The sequence below is a fragment of the Prunus mume genome, linkage group LG2, assembly GCF_029339155.1.
Source record: "Prunus mume cultivar Tortuosa linkage group LG2, ASM2933915v1, whole genome shotgun sequence".
Taxonomy (NCBI): domain Eukaryota; kingdom Viridiplantae; phylum Streptophyta; class Magnoliopsida; order Rosales; family Rosaceae; genus Prunus; species Prunus mume.
In genome coordinates this window covers 38,621,166-38,642,929 of record NC_142699.1, presented here as the reverse complement: position 1 = coordinate 38,642,929, position 21,764 = coordinate 38,621,166, and the positions used below count along the sequence as shown (strand labels likewise).

The window sequence follows — 21,764 nt, the reverse complement described above, 5'->3', positions numbered from 1 at the left end:
ACTTTAGCTATTCTATGTTCATGGGTGGATCTATCAATATAACATTGCGGTCACAACTGCAACTGCACTGGATCAATAATTCAAAAGAGATACTTGTAGTCGAGAGCAGATACCACAGTGGTGGCTTCCCCTTCCCCCTGCTTAGCACCAAGGTTCGAAACCCCAAGGGGTTTCTCTCCTCCCAATGTAACCAAAAAAGAAAAGAAAAGAGATACTTGTAAAGATATTTGTTACTCTCCACATACAGAGACTGATTTCAACATGCATACTTGTGAAGATATTTGTTTGCTCTCACTCACTTCTGTTGAAGCAGCTGCTATTTTTTCACGAGTATGATCCATGGACCATGGTATAGGAAAATTTTGGCAGGAGGAGAAGACGGTATTTGAATTGCAGTCTTGAGTTGGACGACGATGACGATCGCTAAGAGAGCTCCAGCTCTGACACTTCTCCACAAGGGTAATCCATCTTCTCTCTATTATTCTCTGTTTGGGCGTGTCATTGTGAGAACCCAGTTTTGCTCTTTGGCACTGGGTCACTTCAATTCCGTAATTCAAATGAATCCCATTCCCTCGATTTCGGCTATCAATCATTTGTTTGGGGCACTCTCCAAGATGAATCAGTGTTCCGCTGTAGTTTCTATGTATAAACAGATGCTGGCTTGTGTTGGCTTACAGCCCGAAGTCTGTACACTGAGTATTGTTATCAATTGCTTGTGCCGTATGAATCGGGTGGACTTGGGTTTCTCTGTTTTAGCAACTACCCTTAAACATGGTCTTCAGCCCAATGGTTATACTCTAACTGCTTTGCTTAATGGGGTTTGCAAGTATAGATCGATCTCTGAGGCAATGGAGTTGTTCCGGAAAATAGAAGAGAAAGGATTAGGATGCTCTGAAATCACTTACGCTACTATAATTAATGGGTTATGCAAGGCTGGGAAAACATGTGTTGCACTTGAGATACTCGAGCACATGTATGAAGATGCAAGGTTTAAGCACTACCCTCAATGCTATACTCCAATCATTGACTGCTTATGCAAAGAAAGACGAATAGATGAGGCCAGGACCCTATTTCGAGATATGAATAAGAAAGGCATAAGGCCTGATGTTTTCACTTTTACTTCCTTCATTTCTGCAGCATGCAAGTCTGGTAAGTGGGAAGAAGCTGTGCGGCTATTTAGAAACATGATTGATTGTGGCGCCTTCCCTAATATTGTTACATTCAGTTCTGTGTTGGATGCTTTGTGCAAGGAAGGGAAGACAGCAGAGGCACTTAACCTTGTGGAAGAAATGTTCCTTAGAGGTGTAAAGCCTGATATCGTCACCTACAACTCCTTAATTAATAGCCTCTGCCATTCCTCGCAATGGAAAGAAGCCACAAGGTTGTTTAATAGAATGCTGGATGAAGGAATTGCACCAAATGTTGTAACCTTTAACACTGTAATACATGCTCTTTACAAGGAGAGACGGACCGAGGAAGCGTTCTCCGTGTTAGAGCTAATGTCTCAACGAGGTATGAGGCTTAACATTGTCACTTACAACTCTCTAATTTTTGGCATGTGCCTTACAGATCAATGGGATGAAGCCACAAGGTTGTTTGATGAAATGGTAGGTCAGGGAGTCTTACCTAATATCACTACTTTGAGAATACTTTTGGATGCTCTCTGCAAAGGAGGGATGACAGAAGAGGCCCATAAAATGCTTGAGGCCAGAGTTAAATATGGTATGGAGCTGAGCAAAATAACTTGCAGTATGCTAGTTGATGGTTATTGTTTTCATGGCAAAATGGATAAGGCAAAGAAGGTCATTGATTTAATGGTGACAAAATATCATGTCCCTGATTTTGCTTCTTGTTATAAAGCCTTGGTCAACGGCTATATGCAAGCTAAAAGGACAGGTGAAGCTTTGAGGCTCGTTGAGGAAATGATCGAACAAGGAGTGATGCCTGATGTGGAAACCCTAAAAGCTTTGAGAGGTTTGCGTCCTATAAGGCATGTTGTATCTGCAGAATAGTTGCCCATGAGACTGCTAGAACTAGTTACAGTCCTGTTAAATCTTTAACTGCTAATTATGTCATTGCATTCTAAACTTGTATGACCAAGCAATATTAGTGAATGGAAGTGGTTTCAAACAATTATAGGATCCTAACCCTAAGGAAACCATTGATTTGGATAAATTGGTAGAAATGCGTTGTAAATCTGGTAATCTTGGGTTAGATGAAGCACTGGATCACTTCAAATCCATAATTCAAATGAAACCCATTCCCTCTATTTAGGCTATAAATCATTTTTTTGGGGCGCTCTCCAAGATGAATCAGTGTTCCGCTGTAGTTTCTATGTATAAACAGATGCTGGGTTGTATTGGCTTACACCCCAAAGTCAGTACACTGAGTATTGTTATCAATTTCTTGTGCCCTGTGAATCGAGTGGACTTGGGTTTCTCTGTTTTAACAACTACCCTTAAACATGGTCTTCAGCCCAATGCTTATTCTTTGACTGCTTTGCTTCATGGAGTTTGAAAGTATAGGTCGATCTCTGAGGCAATGCAGTTGTCCCAGAAAATATAGGAGAAAGGATTAGTATGCAGTGAAGTCACTTACGCTCGTATAATTAATTTGTTGTGCCCGAGCTGGGAAAACATGTATTGCACTTGAGATACTCGAGCACATCTATGAAGATTGGAGGCTTAAGCCCAACCCTCAATGCTATAATCCAATCATTGACAGCTTATGCAAAGAAAGACATTTTGAGATATGATCAATAGAAGTGTTGTGCCAGATATCGTCAGTTACAATTCATTAATTTATGGATTATGCAACATGGGTCTTTGGAAGCGAGCACTTGCTCTGTTTGAAATAATGAATGAGAAAGGCATAATTCCAGATGTTGTCACTTTTACTTCCTTAATTTCTGCCGCATGCAAGTCTGGAAAATGGGAAGAAACTGTGCGGCTATTTAGAAATTTGATTGATTGTGGAGCCTTGCCTAATAACAACATTCAATTCTGTGTTGGATCCTTTATGCAAAGATGGGAAGACAGCAGAGACACTAAAACTTGTGGAAGAAATGCTCCTTAGAGGTTTAAAGCCTGATCTCGTCACCTACAACTCCTTAATTAATAGATTGTGCCATTCTGCGCAATGGAAAGAGGCCACAAGGTTGTGCAATAGAATGCTGGATGAAGGAATTGCACCAGATGTTGTAACCTATAACACTGTAATAGAAGCTCTTTGCAGGAGAGACAGACCGAGGAAGCCCTCTCTGTGTTAGAGCTAATGTCCCAAAGGGGTATGAGACTTGACATTTTCACCTACAACTCTCTAATTAAAGGCATGTGCCTTACAGATCAATGGGATGGAGCCACATGGTCGTTTGATGAAATGGTAGGTCACGGAGTCTTACCTAACATTGTAACTTTGACAATACTTTTGGATGCTCTCTGCAAAGGAGGGAGACAAAAGAGGCTTTCGAAGTATTTGAGGCAAAGATTCAATATAGTATGGAGCTTAGCACAATGACTTACAGTATGTTGATCAATAGATTCTGTTTGAAGGTCTTTAATTTAATGGTGGTTAAGGGTCATGTGCGTGATACTGCTTGCTACAAAACATTGGTCGATGGTTATATAAAAGTTAAAAGAATACATAAAGCTTTGAGGCTTGCTTAGGAAATGACCCAAAGGGAATTGTTTCCTGATCTGGAAATGCAAAACACCTTGAGAAGTTTCCATGCTAAGTGGCATGTCGCATTTGCAGAGTAATGGCCCGCGAGAGAGAGAACTAGTAACTCTCATGTGACATCTTTAGCTGTTACTTGTGTTATTAATTTTTGAATTCTAATGGCCAAACAATGTTGCTACTGGTAAACTTGATAATACATTTCACTTCAAACATGATTGCATCAAATTGTCATAGCTTGATGGCGTGTATCTAACCAGCGACGGCTCTAGCTGAGAAGAGTTGGCTTCAGTAAAATGTCATGAGCCTGCGACAGGGATCTAAAAGTTTTGAAGCTTTTTGAGAAATGCCTCACGAATTGTGTTGTATATTCAATGCACATATATCTAGACATTTCATATTGTATTCATTGAGTCATTTCACAGATTGAAGCAGTGGAAGCAGTACCAAATTTCAAATGATAAGCTGGGGAGCTTTGCAAGTCAGTGCTAGTTTGAACAGTAAGGGTTGTAAGATTCTTGCTGAGGTGGGTCGGAGCAGTGCTTCTTTTGTGTTGAAAGAGCTGTGGAGCAACACCTATTGATTGTATCAAGAACTCGTCTTCAGTGATATAGAATTTATTGAGTAACTTGATAGCCTAAAATTGCAACGGTTTAAAGTCTAATAATTTCCTACTTGATATTATTGTTCTACATAATATGTAATCTTTTAAGTACAAAAGATTGGAGGGAGGGTTTATACAAATATTCACATGGTGCTTGGGGATTTCGAACCTCTGTTCACATGAGTGGATGTGGAAGGGCTTAACCAACTAAGCTATACCCTACTGGCCAAGAGCACCCACTTTGTCATTCCTCACATATGAAAACCTAACTGGAGAATTTTATTATCACCCCCAATACATTGAAGGCACTTATCTTTCTAAGAACATCCCTTACAGACTTTTAACTGTATGTATTAAGTGAAACCACCCGCTCAACTTACCTTCATCAGAGTGACTAAGCTCATCTCTGTCCAATTCAAACATACTACATCTAATTATTTCAAATACATTCAATTCAATTTAATGTGGCTCTTGTTTTTTAAGCAAGTGTAGCATTGTTGTCAAATTCAAATTGTTTCTTTCGAAGTTCACTATCCAAATGGGTTGAACTCCTCTCAAACCCAACCGCTTTGTGACCTATCATAATTTTTGAACTTATGCCCGATTTGCATTTGGTCTTTGAACTTAAAAAATAGTTGTTGTAGTACCTCAACTCCACTTTAGTTAGCATTGTTGGTCATGCATTACATTTTCTATACAATTTAGGGGCACAATGGTCATTTTAAGTTTAATTCCTACAGTTTTGGAGCAATGATCCTTGAATTTATAATCAATTTACATTTTGGTCCTCCAACTTGAATATTAGCTCCCGTAGTCAACTCCACTTTCTCGCTTCATTGGTCCAATCGTCATAATTTTCATAAACAGTCATTTTATGTAGTTTTTACTTCCCACTAGCTTCCCTACCATTGACAATTGTGAATATGATTCAATAATAAGCATCAACCGAGAGAACTAACCGAACGACAAGCCACCTTCCCCTTCTTTTTCCCAACCAAAACTAGTTTTCAGAACCGAAGGGGTATCTATATGGATAAAGTTTGACGATGGAGGAGAAAGGGGAGTGGTTGCTGTTGGAAATTTTATATTATTTAATAATATTTAATTTCTATAGTGAATGAAAAATAAGTGTTGTGTGTCTTAGTATTTGTTTTGCATTTGGTTATCCTTTAAAGTGTAGTTATTAATTATTAAAGATGAGATTCAAATGATCAAGTGGTCTTGTTTCCGTAGAGTTGTGTTTGTAACTTTTCAAATGAAAAGCTTCTTATGTTTCAACAAGAGGTGTAATGAGTTTTATATAAACCAAACACCTTCACCTACTTGAAATATAGAATGAAGAGAGTTCTTATCCGTGAAAAACAAAGAGCATCCCCGATACTATATTGTTAAATTCTTTTAGTTTTGTCTCAAGAGTACAAATATATAATTGGTTCGTCAGAGTCTTAAATTGAAGTGCTTCAATTTAGGATTTTCGATTGTTGAATCCTATGAGATAGACGCCTATAGAACTACGAGCACAATAGTAGGGGCGAAATCTATCTTTAGGACATTTGTGTGTTGATTTACATCAATTTCATGTAAATTTGTTGTATATTTGATGGTTACAATTTTCTTGAGAATTATTATAATCTAAATTCATATTTTATATTGTTCCGCCAACAGATTTGCAGTGTTGGGTATTGAGACCTTCGTTTTGTTATTCATTGGAGGCAACGGGACCCACAGTATGAGAGGAAGTGAAATAGAACTGAGACCAATATTCAAGTTGGAGGACTAAAATTAAAAAATGGCTCAACCATTTACTATGTGTAAGTTGGGTGATCTACTAGAAATAGCACTTAAGCCTCTTGAGATAAAATCTCGCACAACTTCGGTCGATCCTAAATCAGGCTTAGATATCATTCATTTCTCAACAAGCCTGGACAAAAAAGTTCATAATTTGGCTTTACTGAAGGAGGTTGCTATCAACACTCCAAAATAATCTTTACGCATTTCTTAATGAAAAAGAAAATTTTAAAGGAGTGACGGTCCTCATGATGACTATTTTGAACTACTTTGGAATGGTTATAACAATTTGCTTATTTAAAAAATTAACTAAACAATTCTTCACTAATGTAGCTCAAGTAATTAAGAGTGTTTAGTCGTTCACATCTTGTGTTTGAATTTCCCTCCATAATGTTGCTAGTGTTTACACCATAATTAACCAAGCGTGATTGAACACCAAGGTAGACATGTCTTCCTCCCTGCCAAAGGGAGATGCTCTTCCGAAGGAACAACCACCTGCCGAAGCTCAATCGCCAAACCTAAAACACAGGAGACACGTGTCATCATCACAGCAACTTGCACAAAGTCCCACATCGGAACTTTGTGCAAACCTCCTACTTTTACTTCCCTATAAATGGGGAACAGTAACCAAGAAAAGGGTAACTTCTCTCTCACTATTATGCTTACTTTGCAATAGTCACCACCCCTAGCTGACTCAGCATCGGAGAGCCTTCGGCCGGCACCACACCGATGTCCGAAGCTTAACGATTGCTTTTCCTATCTCTCGTTTTTGCAGGCTAGCCTCTCATCAAGGCCCAGCCCTTCTCTGCTGCTAAGGACAACCCCCTATCTCTAAGTTGACCCTCTCCGAAAAAGAGCATCAACAGCTAGTATAAACTATAGACCAAAAAAAAAAAGTATAGACCAAACTACAAGAAACGAAACTGTTTGCGGTTAATCACATTTTTATAAAAACATGAACCAAAATACTTTAATGTAGCTCTATTTACAAGTACATTGACAATAACTTGGTATAGTAAGTTCATACACTGTTAGTAACTCAAAGGATAATATTGTATTATTATATAGCACAATGTTATACATAACAAATGGCATGGTAAATCCATTGCAGCTTTTAACAGAAAAATAAAACTATGCAGGCTAATCACTTTAGCTCTATAGCTTGGTCTTCAAAATACATGAATTAAGTTGTCTATCAGCTAGCTCTCTATGACATAACTCGGGTGAATACAATATGAAATATCTTAACAGATGTGCATTGAACATATAAAAGACATTAAAAATCAAACATAATGAAAACTCTTGAGAAAAGTGTAAACATTTGGATGTGGTTCGAAAGCTCATGGGAAAATCAGTACCTGTGAAAAGGATCCATTGGTGAGTCACTTCGCAAATTCTCTTAGGTTGCTCCAATTGTTGGGAATGATGTGGGTTGTGCTAAGAAGTGGCAACTCTAGTCTGTGATACAATCATCATTAAACTATTTTCATTCACTAATATAGTTTGGTCATTAGAAGTTTTAGAATGCAATGACATAATTAGCAGTTAAAAGATTTAACAGGATTGTAACTAGTTCTAGCGGTCTCATGGGGAACTATTCTGGATGCAACATGCCTTTTTGGACGCAAACCCCTCAAAGCTTTTAGGGTTTCCACATCAGGCATCACCCCTTGTTCGATCATTTCCTCAACGAACCTCAAAGCTTCACCTATCCTTTTAGCTTGCATACAGCCGTTGACCAAGGCTTTATAGCAAGAAGCAATTGTCAAAGGAAATCAGATTTAAATGCCAGCAGATTCTTTCATTAATTAGATACATGTATATGTGGTAGGTTAGCTGTAATTAGATACATGTATTAGATACATGTATATGTGGTAGGTTAGCTATAATTAGATACATGTATATGTGGTAGGTGAGCTGTTTTCAGGGGCTGAATATCAGCCTGTGTTCTTTCCTAATTAACTTGTATTCTGTCCATATAATGGGCAATTCTCGATGAATAGAGACACTTTTCAGAAAGACTCTAAATTGTCAGCAATATCAGGGGCAGGATCTTTTATCACCATTAAATCAATGACCTTCTTTGCCATATCCATTTTGCCATGAAAACAATAATCATCAATTAACATACTGCAAGTTAATGTGCTAAGCTCCATACCATATTTAACTCTGGCCTCAAGCATTTTATGAGCCTCTTCTGTCATCCCTCCTTTGCAGAGAGCATCCAAAAGTATTCTCAAAGTAATGATATTAGGTAAGACTCCCTGACCTACCATTTCATCAAACAACCTTGTGGTTTCATCCCATTGATCTGTAAGGCACATGCCATAAATTAGAGAGTTGTAAGTGACAATGTTAAGCCTCATACCTCGTTGAGACATTAGCTCTAACACGGAGAGCGCTTCCTCGGTCCGTCTCTCCTTGCAAAGAGCATCTATTACAGTGTTAAAGGTTACAACATCTGGTGCAATTCCTTCATCCAGCATTCTATTGAACAACCTTGTGGCTTCTTTCCATTGCGCAGAATGGCAGAGGCTATTAATTAAGGAGTTGTAGGTGACAAGATCAGGCTTTGCACCTCTAAGGAGCATTTCGTCCACAAGGTTAAGTGACTCTGCCGTCTTCCCATCTTTGCATAAAGCATCCAACACGGCATTGAATATTACAATATTAGGCAAGGCTCCACAATCAAGCATGTTTCTAAACAGCCGCACAGCTTCTTCCCACTTACCACACTTGCATGCAACAGAAATTAAAGAATTAAAAGTGACAACATCAGGGTTTATGCCTTTCTTATTCATTATTTCATACAGAGCAAGTGCTCGTGCCCAATGACCCATGTTGCATAATCCATAAATTAATGAAGTGTAACTGACGATATCCGGCACAACACTTTTGTTGATCATATCTCGAAATAGGGTCAGAGCCTCATCTATTCATCTTTCCTTGCATAAGCTGTCAATGATTGGATTATAGCATTGAGGGTGGGGCTTAAGCCTTCCATCTTCATACATATGCTCGATTATCTCAAGCGCCATACATGTTTTCCCAGCTCTGCACAACCCATTAATGATAGTAGCGTAAGTGATTTCACAGCATGCTAATCCTTTCTCTTCTATTTTCTGGAACAACTCCATTGCCTCAGAGAGCGACCTGTACTTGCAAATCCCATGAAGCAAAGTATTTAGAGTATAAGCATCGGGCTGAAGACCATATTTAAGGGTAGTTGCTAAAACAGAGAAACCCAAATCCACCCGATTCATACGGCACAAGCAATTGATAACAACATTCAGTGTATCGACTTCAGGACGTAACCCAACACAACCGAGCATCTGTTTATACATAGAAACAACAGCTGAACACTGATTCATCTTGGAAAGTGCTCCCAACAAATAAGTGATAGCCCGAATAGAGGGAAGGGGTTTCATTTGAATTAGGGAATTGAAGTAACCCACTGCTTCATCTAACATAAGATTACTAGATTTACAACGCGTTTTTACCAAATTCTTCAAATCAGTGGTTCTCTTAGAACCCATAACGCTAACAGTATGACAACGATTGACAGAAAAAAAAAAAAAACAAAACTGGGTTCTGAAAATCACGAGCCCAAACAGAGAATAGAGAGAAGAAGGTTTACCCTTTTGGAGAAGCTTGAGCCCTGGAGCTGTTTTGGCCATAATTTTCGTCATCATCGACCTACTCCAAGGCAGAGTAAGCAATTCACGAGCTGAGCTCTCTCGGAGATTTACATCGTTGAGCGCAGTGAGTAGTGAGTGAGAGGGTTTAGTTGCTTCAATTTTAGGGAAGAACGTTCATTTTCCGTTCATTCATTTTTGCCTGCTGTTTGTTTTTTTATGGGCTTTTTAAATCTAAGTCCAAAACAATTAGTTGTCATTGGGTTTAGTCCTCGCTTTTTTTGTTTTAGATGTAGGTCATTTGATATTTATTATTTTTTTGTTGTATCAATTTTAACTTTTGAGGTAAATAAGAAAAACACATTGAAAATTTAAATTTAATGCATTATTTTCTTAAAATTGAATTTCAAAATTTAAATTTTGAATTCTTTCCTTATAATATTCCTAATATATTGATAAAATACAATTTAATCAATAAAAAGTAAAGACCCACATATTATACCAATTGATCAAACAAGCACCTACATTAAATTATGTACCTAACATACATGGTAAATAGTGTTATTATTAGCAACGAAAAATACTTAGTGAAAAACCGTGTTACCTATAAATTAGGAACATAAATTAGAAGACTACCCGAGTGAGATACAAAAATAGACAAGATAAAATTGTATGTTACCTATAAATAAATTTTAAAAAAAGGTACATAAAAGTACTATTACACATTATCAAAAATATGAAAAACATATATATACCTATGCAATAGGCAATATGACATAAATGACTATTACCCAATTCAAGTCATAAGGAGTAACATTGGAATACAAAATAATTTTAAAAATAAAATAATAAAAAGATTATATCATAAGACATTAAAAAAGGAATGTAATTCTACGTGGCATAAAAGTCAAAAGATTTGGATCAAAGACACTAAATTCGAGGACTAAACCCAACTCCTCAATAAGAATTTGGATATATATCAACTTTTCTATTTTTTTATTGGGCCAGATTTATTTTTTATTCTTTATTTTATGACAAAGTGATATTCTAAACTAGATTTGGAAATTTAAACCATCATACCGAGAAACCGACTAAATCATTAGTGTTGAGCAAGTGCAGCAGAAACAATTGTAAATATGGGTTCGAACCAAAAACTGTAGAAGCTTGAGTGCAAATACAATAAGAAAAATAGAGAGCTTAGAGTAGAAGTGTCAAACGGGCCGCACGCGGCCGCTCATCCCATTTAAACTCGTATTTTTAACGCTTCGTGTCGGGCGGCCAGCCCATTTAATTTATCGGGCCGCGGCGTGCCGCCCATTTAATAAAATTATTGATTCCGCCCGGCCCAAAGCTCATGTCCATATTGAAACGGACCAGGGCCGGGCTCGTGCGTGCCCGTGCTCGTGCTCGTGCTCGTGCCATACTCGGGCTCAAGAACCAATCCATTTAATTTGAATTTTTTTCACTTCATTTTTTTTTTCACTAGATAATTCAAATTATAAACATTTAAAATATAATTAGAGGCAAGAAATGATGAACTATTTGAAAACATTAATCAATCAAACATCCAAACAATATGAAAATGGCAGAGGGCAAAAAGTGTCAAACTCTACAAAGTCCACTTCAACTTTTCATCTTTAAACAACTTATTATTTTATATGTGAAATAATGTCTTGCTTTGATTATAAGATAAGCATATATGTCATATGTACTGATTAGATATCAAGTCCAATATTGTTTAATTAATTTGTAGTTAATATGTTTAATTAATTAAGGACCCAAGTAATTTCCCTAAAATGAAAGACATCAAATATATATTTATGATTAAAAACATATAAATAATGACATTAGATGTCAAATTATTGCATTTTGACTTTTGAGAAAGAAAAATGTTAAGTGGGCCGTGCTTGGGCCGCGGCAATGTTTGGGCTCATGCTTGGGCTCGTGCTGCTGCTTGAAGCGTGCTCGGGCCAAGCTCAGCCCATGTCAGCCATGGGCCACCGGTCCATTGACCTCATTTTTCGATCCCTGCCCGCCCAAGATTTTCGTGTCGTGCGCACGCTACCGCTAATATTCGTGCTCGTCGCATTGCGCCGTGCCTCATTTAAATGGGCTAGGCTCGTATTGCACCGCCGTCTGGCCTCCGTTGACACCTCTAGCTTAGAGACACAAGATTTAATGTGGAAAACCCTTCAATGTGAAGGAAAAAACCATGGGAGAAACTTTGAAATTTCTTCCATTAATGAAAATGGGATTACAAGCATTAATCTCTCTAAATCAATAGAGGATGACTTCAAGAGAACCAACTCTACTTGCTGAACTCACTCATGTATACACATGAAAAACACCACTTGCACACTGTCTTACTCTCTACATAAAATTTGTAGGATAGCCTCTTAAGTAATACAGCAAGCAAACAAACAACCACCTCCTTGAGAATACACCCACCAATTGAAAAGAAATATTTATTTTTTTATTTTTCAAACGTGGAGCATTTGTGGTACACATTTCAGCAAAAAAGTGGATCTCGTTCGTGTGTCATGTCATCATTTTTAATAGAATTTTTAACTGTGTTAACAATGAGCAGCAAAGTGAACCACCAAATCTTGGTTAAGCAGACACTGTGGCTCACTTTAACTTTCAGGCGATAAAGTGAGGTTTGACCATAGTTTCAGGGAGCACTATAGTAAATAAGCCAAAAATACAAACAAACAAATAAAGTTTCAAGCCAAATTGAGTACATATGCCTAGTACACAACAAATAGCAACAAGAAAAAGGAATGTTGTTCCCTAACCTTAAATTATATTTCTTTAATTTAATGGTTTGTATAAAATTAAAAATAAAAGATTTTAGAGTTTTTAAAAAGTTGTAAGGACTGAAATTCACACACACCCTCTCAACATAAACTCCCTCATTATAGAAACTCGTGCTAAAATATGAGAACTATGAGAGAATATTTGTTTGTGGGAATTTTCTACATATTCATCTCCTTGTAGGAGGTCATATTTATAATACAACGGAGCCTTAGTAGTCAAGTAAATACTAAATTCCTATTTCTATTTATAGTAGGAAATCATGAATTATAGTAAATCTAATACAATTATAATGGGAATTCTTAGAATGTAAGGAAAGAAAGTCAATGATCTACAAGTCACACCAACACTCCCCCTCATGTTGGTGCATAGATGTCGCTAATGCTTAGCTGATCCAGTGAATTGTGGAACGCTCTACTGAAAATTGCTTTTGTCAAAATATCTGCCAATTAATCCTTAGACCTCACGAAAGGAAACTGGATCACTTTAGCCTTAAGCTTCTGTTTGATGAATTGTCGATCCACCTCAACATGTTAATACGATCATGTTGAACCGAATTTTGTGTAATAGCTATAGCAACCTTGTTGTCACAAAAGAGAATCATTGTAGACGTGGGTTTATACCCAAATTCAATAAGCAACTTCTTTAACCAAAGGAGCTCACAAATTCCTTTAGTCGTGCCTCTAAACTCAGCTTCTGCACTGGATAAAGCTACTACATTATGTTTCTGGCTCCTCCATGTCACCACATTACCTCCCACGAATATGAAGTAACCCGATAGTGGATCTTCTATCTGCTACATTGCCTCCCCAATCTACATCCGAATAACCATCAATATTTAAATGACCTTATTTTGAGAACATAAGTCCTTTTCCGGGTGCAAACTTCAAATATCTATGTATTCGAAAAACTACATTCATGTGGTCTTCACTTAGAGAATGCATAAATTGACTGACGACGCTCATCTCATAAGCAATGTCTAGTCGAGTATAAGACAAGTAGATCAATCTTCCCACTAACCTTTGGTATCTTTCGTTGTTAGTTGGAACTTGATCCAAGTATTCTCCAAGATGATGATTTTGAATAATAGGAGTGTCTATAGGTTTGAAATCTAGCATTCCTGTGTCTATTAACAAGTCCAAGACATATTTTTCTTTAGAGAGAAATATGCCTTGTTGATTTGGCCACCTCAATCCCCAAGAAATAACTGAGTTCACCTCAATTTTTCATATAAAATTCAATAGCCAAATAGTCTTGTAGCTTAGATATTTCATGTTTATCATTCCCACTAATCATCATATTGTCAACATAGATTATTAAAGCTGCTACCTTCTTTTTATGATGTTTCAAGAAAGAAAAAAAGTATGATTTGAGTTACTCTATCTGAAACCATTGTTCTTCATTGGCATGATGAATCGCCCAAATCATGCACGTGGTGACTGTTTCAGTCCATACAACGCCTTTCGTAATTTGCATATTGTTCAAGTCTAAGTAGTATTATATCCAGAAGGAATGTCCATACACACCTACTCCATGAGTTATACATATGGGAAAACATTATTTACATCAAACTGGTATAGTGGTAAAACTCTGACTGTGTTCAATTTTGCAAATGGTGCGAAGGTTTCTTCATAATCTACACCATAAGTCTGTCTATACCCTTTCACCACAAGTCTTGCCTTGTATCACTCGATAGATCCATCAGCATTGTGTTTTATTGTAAACACCCATCCATATCCGCCTTGTGGAAAAGTTTCCAGTGTCCAAGTCTGATTCTTCTCAAGAGCTTTCATCTTTTCCTTGATAGCTTGAACCCACTTAGGATCTTTCAATGCTTCAACAACCTTAGTTGGGATATGAATAGTAGACAACTAATGCACAAAGGCCTTGAGTGGTTCATACAACTTCTCAAAGGATACATGATTCGCAATTGGATACTTTGATGTCTTGCCAATATAAGGTGAATAATGGTTTAGTAGCTTCCCACGATTCTACATGAAAGGTAATTGGTATCCAATAGATTTATCCTTTAAATTTACAAGTGTAGTAAGAATAGTTACCTCAAGGATATTCTCAAGATATATATCCGTTGGCACTATTGAGTTAAAGGGTGGGTCTTCAACTCGTTGTTCCGTATTATCTGTAGGTGTAGGACTTGGATCAGAAACATCTTTGCAAGGATCAGGTCAAGCGATCGATCGCTGTGAATTAGCGATTGATTTTTCGGTAGAGAGCAATCTCTTGCTCTAGACTTAGGGATATTGATTGAAGGGTTTGGACGATCGATCATTTCTTGGTCGAGAGCAATTTAGTGCTCCAAACCTTGGGGTGATCAATCGTCAAAGGTTGGACGATCTGTCGCTTTTGTACAGAGGTGAATTTCTTCGTTTTCCAAGTTGCTCCAATTCTACGCTTCATTATGTATTTGTCCCTGAAGCGTATAATTGGATGCTGGGTCATGGAAGAACATCTCACATTCTAGAAAAGTCACATCTAAAGTGACATAAGTACATCAGGTAGGAGGGTGATAAAAGAGGTAGTCTTTCTTATGAGTGGCATAACCCAAAAAAAACACAATGAAGCGCATAGGGATCAGGTTTGCTACGTTGATTCTTGTGGGGATGAACGAAGGCCAAGCATCCAAAGATTCGGGGTATGAGTACTAAAACAGAGGACAGGGGCCCATGTTGCGCAAGCACTTGTAAGGGAGTTTTAAAGTTCAAGACATTAGAAAGCATGCGGTTGATCAGATGAACTATTGTGACAATAGCGTTATCCCAGTGATGGTGAGGAAGATGAGCGCCAATCAAAAATGCTTGGGTTGTTTCAAGAAGATGTTGATCTTTCGTTCAATAACACCATTTTGTTTTGGTGTCTGAGGACAAGTAGTCTCATGGATAATTTCATGTTGTTTAGAAGTAAGCCTCAAACTCATGATTAACAAATTCTTCACCATTGTCTGAGCAAAGAATCTGTTTTTGAGAATTGAACTGAGTTGTCATCTGTTTGTAGAAAAATTGAAAACGGAAAACACTTCATTTTTATTCTTCAGCAAATAAAGTCATGTCATCCATGTCCAAGCATCGACGAATGTTACAAACTACCGAATGCCAAAATGAGTAATGATAAGTGAAGGTCCCCATACATTAGAGTGAATTAACATAAACGGAGTAGTACACTTGTTCGTACTCAACGGATAAGGCACACGATGACTCTTGGCCAAAATACAAGTATCACATTTAAAGTTGGAGTCCTTGAAACCTGAGAATAAATCTGGTGTAGATGCTTTAGATAACTAAAAGACAGATGTCCCAATCGACGGTGCCACAGCCAAATTTTCTTATGTTTGCAATCAGAAGGATGCATCACACTGTTATCCATGTGGGGACTGAAGTCATCTACATAATTGAGCCCCCTTCTTTTAGTACCACGACCAAGAATATCCTTAGTATGAATAACCCAAAGTAAACAAAAACTCGGGTAAATGAGTACACAACAATTCAATTGTTCAGTAAGCTGACTAATGGACATCAATTTATTAGATAAAGATGGAACAAGTAAAGTATTAGACAGTGAGAGAAAGGATGATAATGCAACAGTGCCAACCCTTGTCATAGGATAAGTAACTCCATTGGCGTTAGCAATACAAGTTCGTCAAGTTTTGGTAGTAGTAAGAAAATAATCAAGAGCAAATGTCATATGATCAATTGCACCAAAATCAAATATTTAGCTCGTGGAATTACTCTTATTCGAAGTTTGGAATCCATAACCAGTATCATTACTGGACGTATCACATTGATCTTTGAGAGTAGCTCACCATTCAAGGTAGCCATGCAATTTAAAACAAGTCTCACAAGTATGTCTCGAATCACCACAGTATGCGCAATCTTGTCCATGTGCCGAGGGTGTTAGTCGGGAAGTCATAATCTACGTAGCGGAAGATGCATAGGATACATGTTTAGTAGGAATCTAGATCAGGATCTAAGCCTGAGTCAGGGTCAAAGTCGGAGTCGAAGTCGGGATCTGGTCTGAATCAGAGACATACTCACGGTCGAGGTCGTCATAGAGTTGTGGTCAAGGTTGAGGTCAAGGTCAAGGTCATCAAAATAGGATCCTGATTCAGAATCGGGTTATGGGTCGAAGTTTGCATCTATAGGAGCTGAGCCACCTAGGCACTCAACTCGGCTATGATTGGTTGAGAAGGAAAGAAAGAGTTGATGGTGCTACCTCCATGAGGGTTGAAAAAATCATCAACCCCCATAGTTGCAACGGGGGTTTGAAACTAGAGTCAGCAATTCCAAGATTGCCGCTCTGATACCATGGCTAAAATATGAGAACTATGAGAGAACATTTGTTTATGGGAATTTTCTTTGTATTCCTCTCCTTGTAGGAGGTCATATTTACAATACAATAGAGCCTTATTGGCCGAGTAAATAATAAATTCCTATTTGTATTTACAGTAGGAAATCATGAATGAAAATAAATCAAATAAAATTATAATGGGAATCCTTGGTGTGTAAGGAAAGAAAGTCAATGGTCCAGAAGTTACGCCAATAGCTCATGCATGATAGGAGTGCAACTCGAGCTTGGTCAACTTAACCTGCTTGAACCCAACTCAACCTCAATTCGATCATTTTTTGGGTTGCTTGAACCCAAGTCTTTTGGAACCTTGGTCTGGACCAAAAACTATATAATAATAAAAAACCGCTAAAGCCCCACCGAATCCAAAATTTTCAAGTCGAGCTAGACTAGCTTAGCCCGATGACGAACCCTAATCCTCATCATCTATCTCAAAACTTGAAACCTTGGCTCGACTTGAAAACTAAAAAAAGCACGTAAAGCCCGACCCAGCCCAATGACGAACCCTAGATGTAACCATAGTTAAAAATATTTACTTTTAAAATATTTAAAATTCAGAAATAAAGTAAAAATAATTATTAAATAGCATTTTTTATTTTTTTAAAAAACTTATATGTCCTTTATCTTTCCACCTTCAAGACCCAACCCCACCGTGAGGTTATTTTCTATAGCCACAGTAGCTCTAACCACCATTCTCCTAGAGCAATACAAAAATAAAAATCAAACTAGCAAAACTAAATCGACATATGAATCTAATATGCATCCTCAACCAATCTTGAATTTCAAATTTATCGGCCATGGCTTAATTACACCGAATCCAAGCCAAGAATGATCGAGGTTATTCAACCCATATCCTCGACCTTATCAATTTGCAGCAACGTTTCTTGGTTACAAGTTGGTGGAACCCAACACCCAATTGAGATGGACCAAAGTCGTTTGCCAGGGAGAAAAGGGAACTTTCAATCCAATACCCAATTCTAGGGGTGGAATCGGTTTAGTAACTAAACTGATGGGCCAGTACCGATGACCAACTGAGGGTAGTCGGTTTACCCAAAATTGAAACCGCAGCCGACCAATTTGCAGTCGGTTCTCCAATTGTCGATAATAGCACAAGTAGCGGTAGGGCCAGTTCGGTGGTGGGCCTATTGAAACAAATAGATTGGGTTTTTTTGACCAAATTTTTTTAGCCCACTTCACATTTTTTTTGGGTTTGAATTCATTTTTTAAACCCAGTTTTGTTGGGTAATATTTTTGGACAGTTGTACTTGGGCAAACCTGATAAAATGAGAAATTGAAGCCTAAAAGCTAAAACTATAATTAAACACGCTCGAAACATAAATTGAAGCCTAAAACTAAACATCCAAATCCAAAGTATGACATAGTTAAACTTAAGTTACAACCCAACAAAAGAAGAAGTTTGAATTAGTTTACAACCCAAAAACAAAGTAGAAGTTTTAATTAGTTTACAACCCAAACAAAAGTAGGCAATTGACTTGAGCATTAGAAATGTGATGAAGCTGGAGGAGGTAAAATGCTTGTTGAAGTAGAAACTTGAGGATTACCACATTGAGCCTTAGCGGCCACTACATGAAAAATATATATATATATATACATATTAGTAGAAGCATTAAACCATCAAAGCATCAATAAAATCTAAAGATAAATAATTGAAATACTTACTTGCTTGAATTTCTTCAAGTTCCTTATAAAAAACAATTTCCTCATCCGTTGGTTCTTTGTATAAGTTAAATTTGATTGCCCTAAGCCCCCATATCATCCTTCTTTCTAATTTTTGTGCAGTGATTCCACACCATACTCTTACTCAGCTTCCTCTTCCCTCCCAAATGAGATGACACTACTTCTTCTTCTTAGCCTTGTGTTTGGGATTGCCCTTGGGGTTGTGGTTGGGGTTGAGTCGAAGGTGCACCAATTGAGGCAAAAAGTGTGTTTGATTGGCTAGACTCCATTTTCCTATCATACACAATAAATCAAACAAACTCCTAACCAATCAACTAGGTATAACATAATTTTAAACATTCCAAACAACTTCAAACAAAGCAAATGCAACTTTAAAACCCTAATCAATAGCCAACTATAATATTTCATATCTTAAACATACATAAAAGAATCTAAAACATAGCCAAACACATGAAAATAGATTCTAAACAACTTTAAAAACCTAAAAGAGAGACAAAAACATCAAAACATATTTTCAAATACTGAAAGCAACCTAAAACAAATTATAAACAAGTTAAAAAAAACCTAAAACACACCAAAACATTTTCTAAAACAATTTAACATATTCAACACTTGGCTCAAAGCACCCTAGCAAAGCAACAACCATATCAGCAACTATCTTTTTTCTAATGTATGTCAATCAATGAAAGAAAAATAGTTAGAATCACAATACATCTTGATTTGAAACCCCAATTGCAATTTACAACCTCGAACTTGAAAGCCCCAAACCTAAAAATAAAAAACCCTAATTCAAAATTCCTAGATAAAAACTCAAAATCAAACCCAAAATTACCTATCTTGTCTAGTGTTTGTTGCAAATAGATGCTGAGTGGGTGAGAGAGAGAGAGAGAGAGAGAGAGAGAGAGAGAGAGAGATAGACATATAGCGAGAGACAGATAGTGAAAGGAACAAAGAAGAGGAGAGATAGATCTATTATGGTTGGGGTTATTGTTGACAACGGCGAGTTGGAGGTGGCATGGTGGTGATGTCGTTGTTGAGTCGAGTCAACTGAGAGAGAGAGAGAGAGAGAGAGAGAGAGAGAGAGAGAGAGAGAGAGAGAGATGGAGTGGAGGCATTGCAAAAATGAGGAGAATAGAGAGAGACTAGGGTAAGTCCATTACTATTGGAAGGTCCAGATCATCTGAGATTTTTTATAGTAGTTCGGTTCGGTAAACTGGCAGTTTTGGATACCCATAATTGCTTTGACAACCAAGTGTATCTAGTCGACCGCAAATATTGGCCTAAAATCGACTGACATAGCAAAGGCAAATTTTTCAGCCCAAATTTTCAAGTTGGGTCAGTCCATTTTTTGGTTCTTCGTGTGAAAATCCCAGCCCCAATTCAGTAAACAAAAGTTATAGCCAATCACAAATGGCTCAGACTCCATGAACAACTTCGACTCAAAGTTGGGTTTTAGAGGTTATACTATTCAATTACTTTTACGAGGCGTATTTTTTGTGGGTTTTAGCTTGGTTTCATGGCCTTATGCATGTCTAATGTTTCTTAGCGAAGGGGTGGCGGTAGAGAATAGGGCCTCACGGTGGGGGTGGGTCGGAAATAAGGAAAAGATAAAGGCGATATAGGGTTTTTATTTTTTTATTTTTATAATGTTATTTTATCATTTTTTTACTTTATTTTGGGATGTTGAGGCCACAACACACTACGGTTGATTGCACAAAATATCCTACAATTTTGTAGCCCTTTAGTGTCATTCTTGTTTGAGGTTTTAACAGATGAGATTGACTATGTTGTTAGGGTTTTGAGTTTGGGGAAGAAAATGGTAAAGTAGAAAAAAGAAAGATAGAGAAAAGAGATATTGAGATAATAAGGTTTCTGGTGGCAAGGAGGAGAGGGGTTGCCACCGACTAGATGGGGTGGCTAACCAGGTTGGATGAGTGGAGGTTGGCTGAGGTTGGGTGGGTCGATGGGGCTGTAGTGGCTGTTGTTTTTTGTTTTTTATTTAATAATTAGCTTAGTTTTTGTTTTATTTTTATTAAAAGAGTTAACACTGTTATGCTAGAAGTTCAATATAAAGACAAGTGTCAATAAATTAGTGTAGGGGGTTTTTTGTTCCAGAAACTGACGAATAGGCCTGGGCTGCTGTAGGAAGACAACGAGCAAAATCCCCCAAATGCTTGAGTTCGAAAACAAGCTCCCAAGAGAGTTTTTAGAAAATCTAATGAGATTTTAAAAGAACACTCTTAGGATCACTTCACTAACACCCAAATAAGCATGAGGATTTCGCTAATGGCTCACCTGAGGAGTATGTGGCATGAGAGCTAAGCTTTCATGAGTTTAGCAGTTTGAGAGAGAGAGAGAACAGCATGAATTTCTTACAGAGGATCAAATCTAAACTGAGAACGAAGGAAAACTTAGCAAGGTTTTATCTCAGGGGAAGAAGAAAACAACGGAGAAAGGGGATTGGGTGGCTTGAGTAAATTCCAGATTGCTTGACAAAGCTTGGTCAAGCTCTGGGTCGTTGAGTTGTGGATGTCTTTTCTGGGTAGCAAAAGTCTCCTTTTATAGGCGTTAGGAGCTCTAATTTCGTCTGGTTTTCCTCTTCTTTTTCCTTGGCAGCTCCTACTTAGCCCTATTGTGATGAATTTCTCCATCCAAGGGGCATGGGTAAGGAACCCTTCATGGTTCCAATGGTTTGACGCAGCTGGGCTTTCCCATAGAGGAAAGCGCCACCTACTTTCATATGTTTCTCCTGTGCAGAGCTCAGGGGAGGAAAAGGGAGAGATGGAGCCTTTTGTTCGATGGACACTTCTCTCACCCCATGGATTCCTCTACTCTTGCCGTGGCTCCTTATGACCATTGTTTGGAATTCAAGCGGGAATAGGGCTCACCCTTGATTTTGCAAGTTCTTTGGGCTTGGGCTTGTACATATGGTATTGGGTCCTCACGGCCGTTGCTTCTATCGTTTTGACAGCTTTTGTCAAGCTGCTGGAAAAAGGCTTTCCCTCTAATTCTATTGATGTGGGCTGGGCTAAATATCTTGGTAGGTTCTTTGGTGTCTTCCTAGAGCATGGGTCAATTTTTTTCCTCTCTCTCATGCTAACCCATATGCTTGGGTTCTAGGAGCGGGCGAGTTCCAAAGCCCCAAGTGGCTTTGAAACCTACGTTCCTTGAACCCTCAATGGGCCCCGTGA

At 37.9% G+C, this 21,764-nt stretch overlaps 2 protein-coding genes and 1 pseudogene across 5 annotated transcripts; 2 read left to right on the top strand and 1 right to left on the bottom strand.

Moving 5' to 3' along the window:
• The first annotated feature begins 169 nt into the window (after nt 1-169).
• Nucleotides 170-2,133, top strand: LOC103322740 (uncharacterized). The gene has a single exon (XM_089047526.1). The coding sequence runs from the start codon at nt 414-416 to the stop codon at nt 2,010-2,012; it is 1,599 nt and encodes a 532-aa protein (XP_088903652.1). The 5' UTR covers nt 170-413; the 3' UTR covers nt 2,013-2,133.
• A 286-nt stretch (nt 2,134-2,419) lies between these two features.
• Nucleotides 2,420-4,318, top strand: LOC103322741 (uncharacterized; annotated as a pseudogene).
• Nucleotides 4,319-7,102: 2,784 nt separating this feature from the next.
• LOC103322742 (uncharacterized) lies at nt 7,103-9,913 on the bottom strand. 4 transcript variants are annotated; one of them, XM_089047425.1, is made up of 4 exons: nt 9,705-9,913; nt 8,226-9,220; nt 7,682-7,811; nt 7,103-7,525 (listed from the first exon to the last, which is right to left on the bottom strand). In XM_089047425.1, exons 2-4 carry the CDS (start codon nt 8,971-8,973, stop codon nt 7,450-7,452), a joined length of 954 nt encoding a protein of 317 aa, XP_088903551.1. In that variant the 5' UTR covers nt 8,974-9,220; nt 9,705-9,913; the 3' UTR covers nt 7,103-7,449. The 4 variants fall into 4 exon arrangements, with proteins under 4 accessions (XP_088903551.1, XP_088903552.1, XP_088903554.1 ...); XM_089047426.1 differs by having other exon boundaries at nt 7,103-7,811; nt 8,226-8,336; nt 8,436-9,220; XM_089047428.1 differs by lacking the exon at nt 7,682-7,811 and having other exon boundaries at nt 8,226-8,336; nt 8,436-9,220; nt 9,705-9,912.
• Between the last annotated feature and the right edge of the window lie 11,851 nt (nt 9,914-21,764).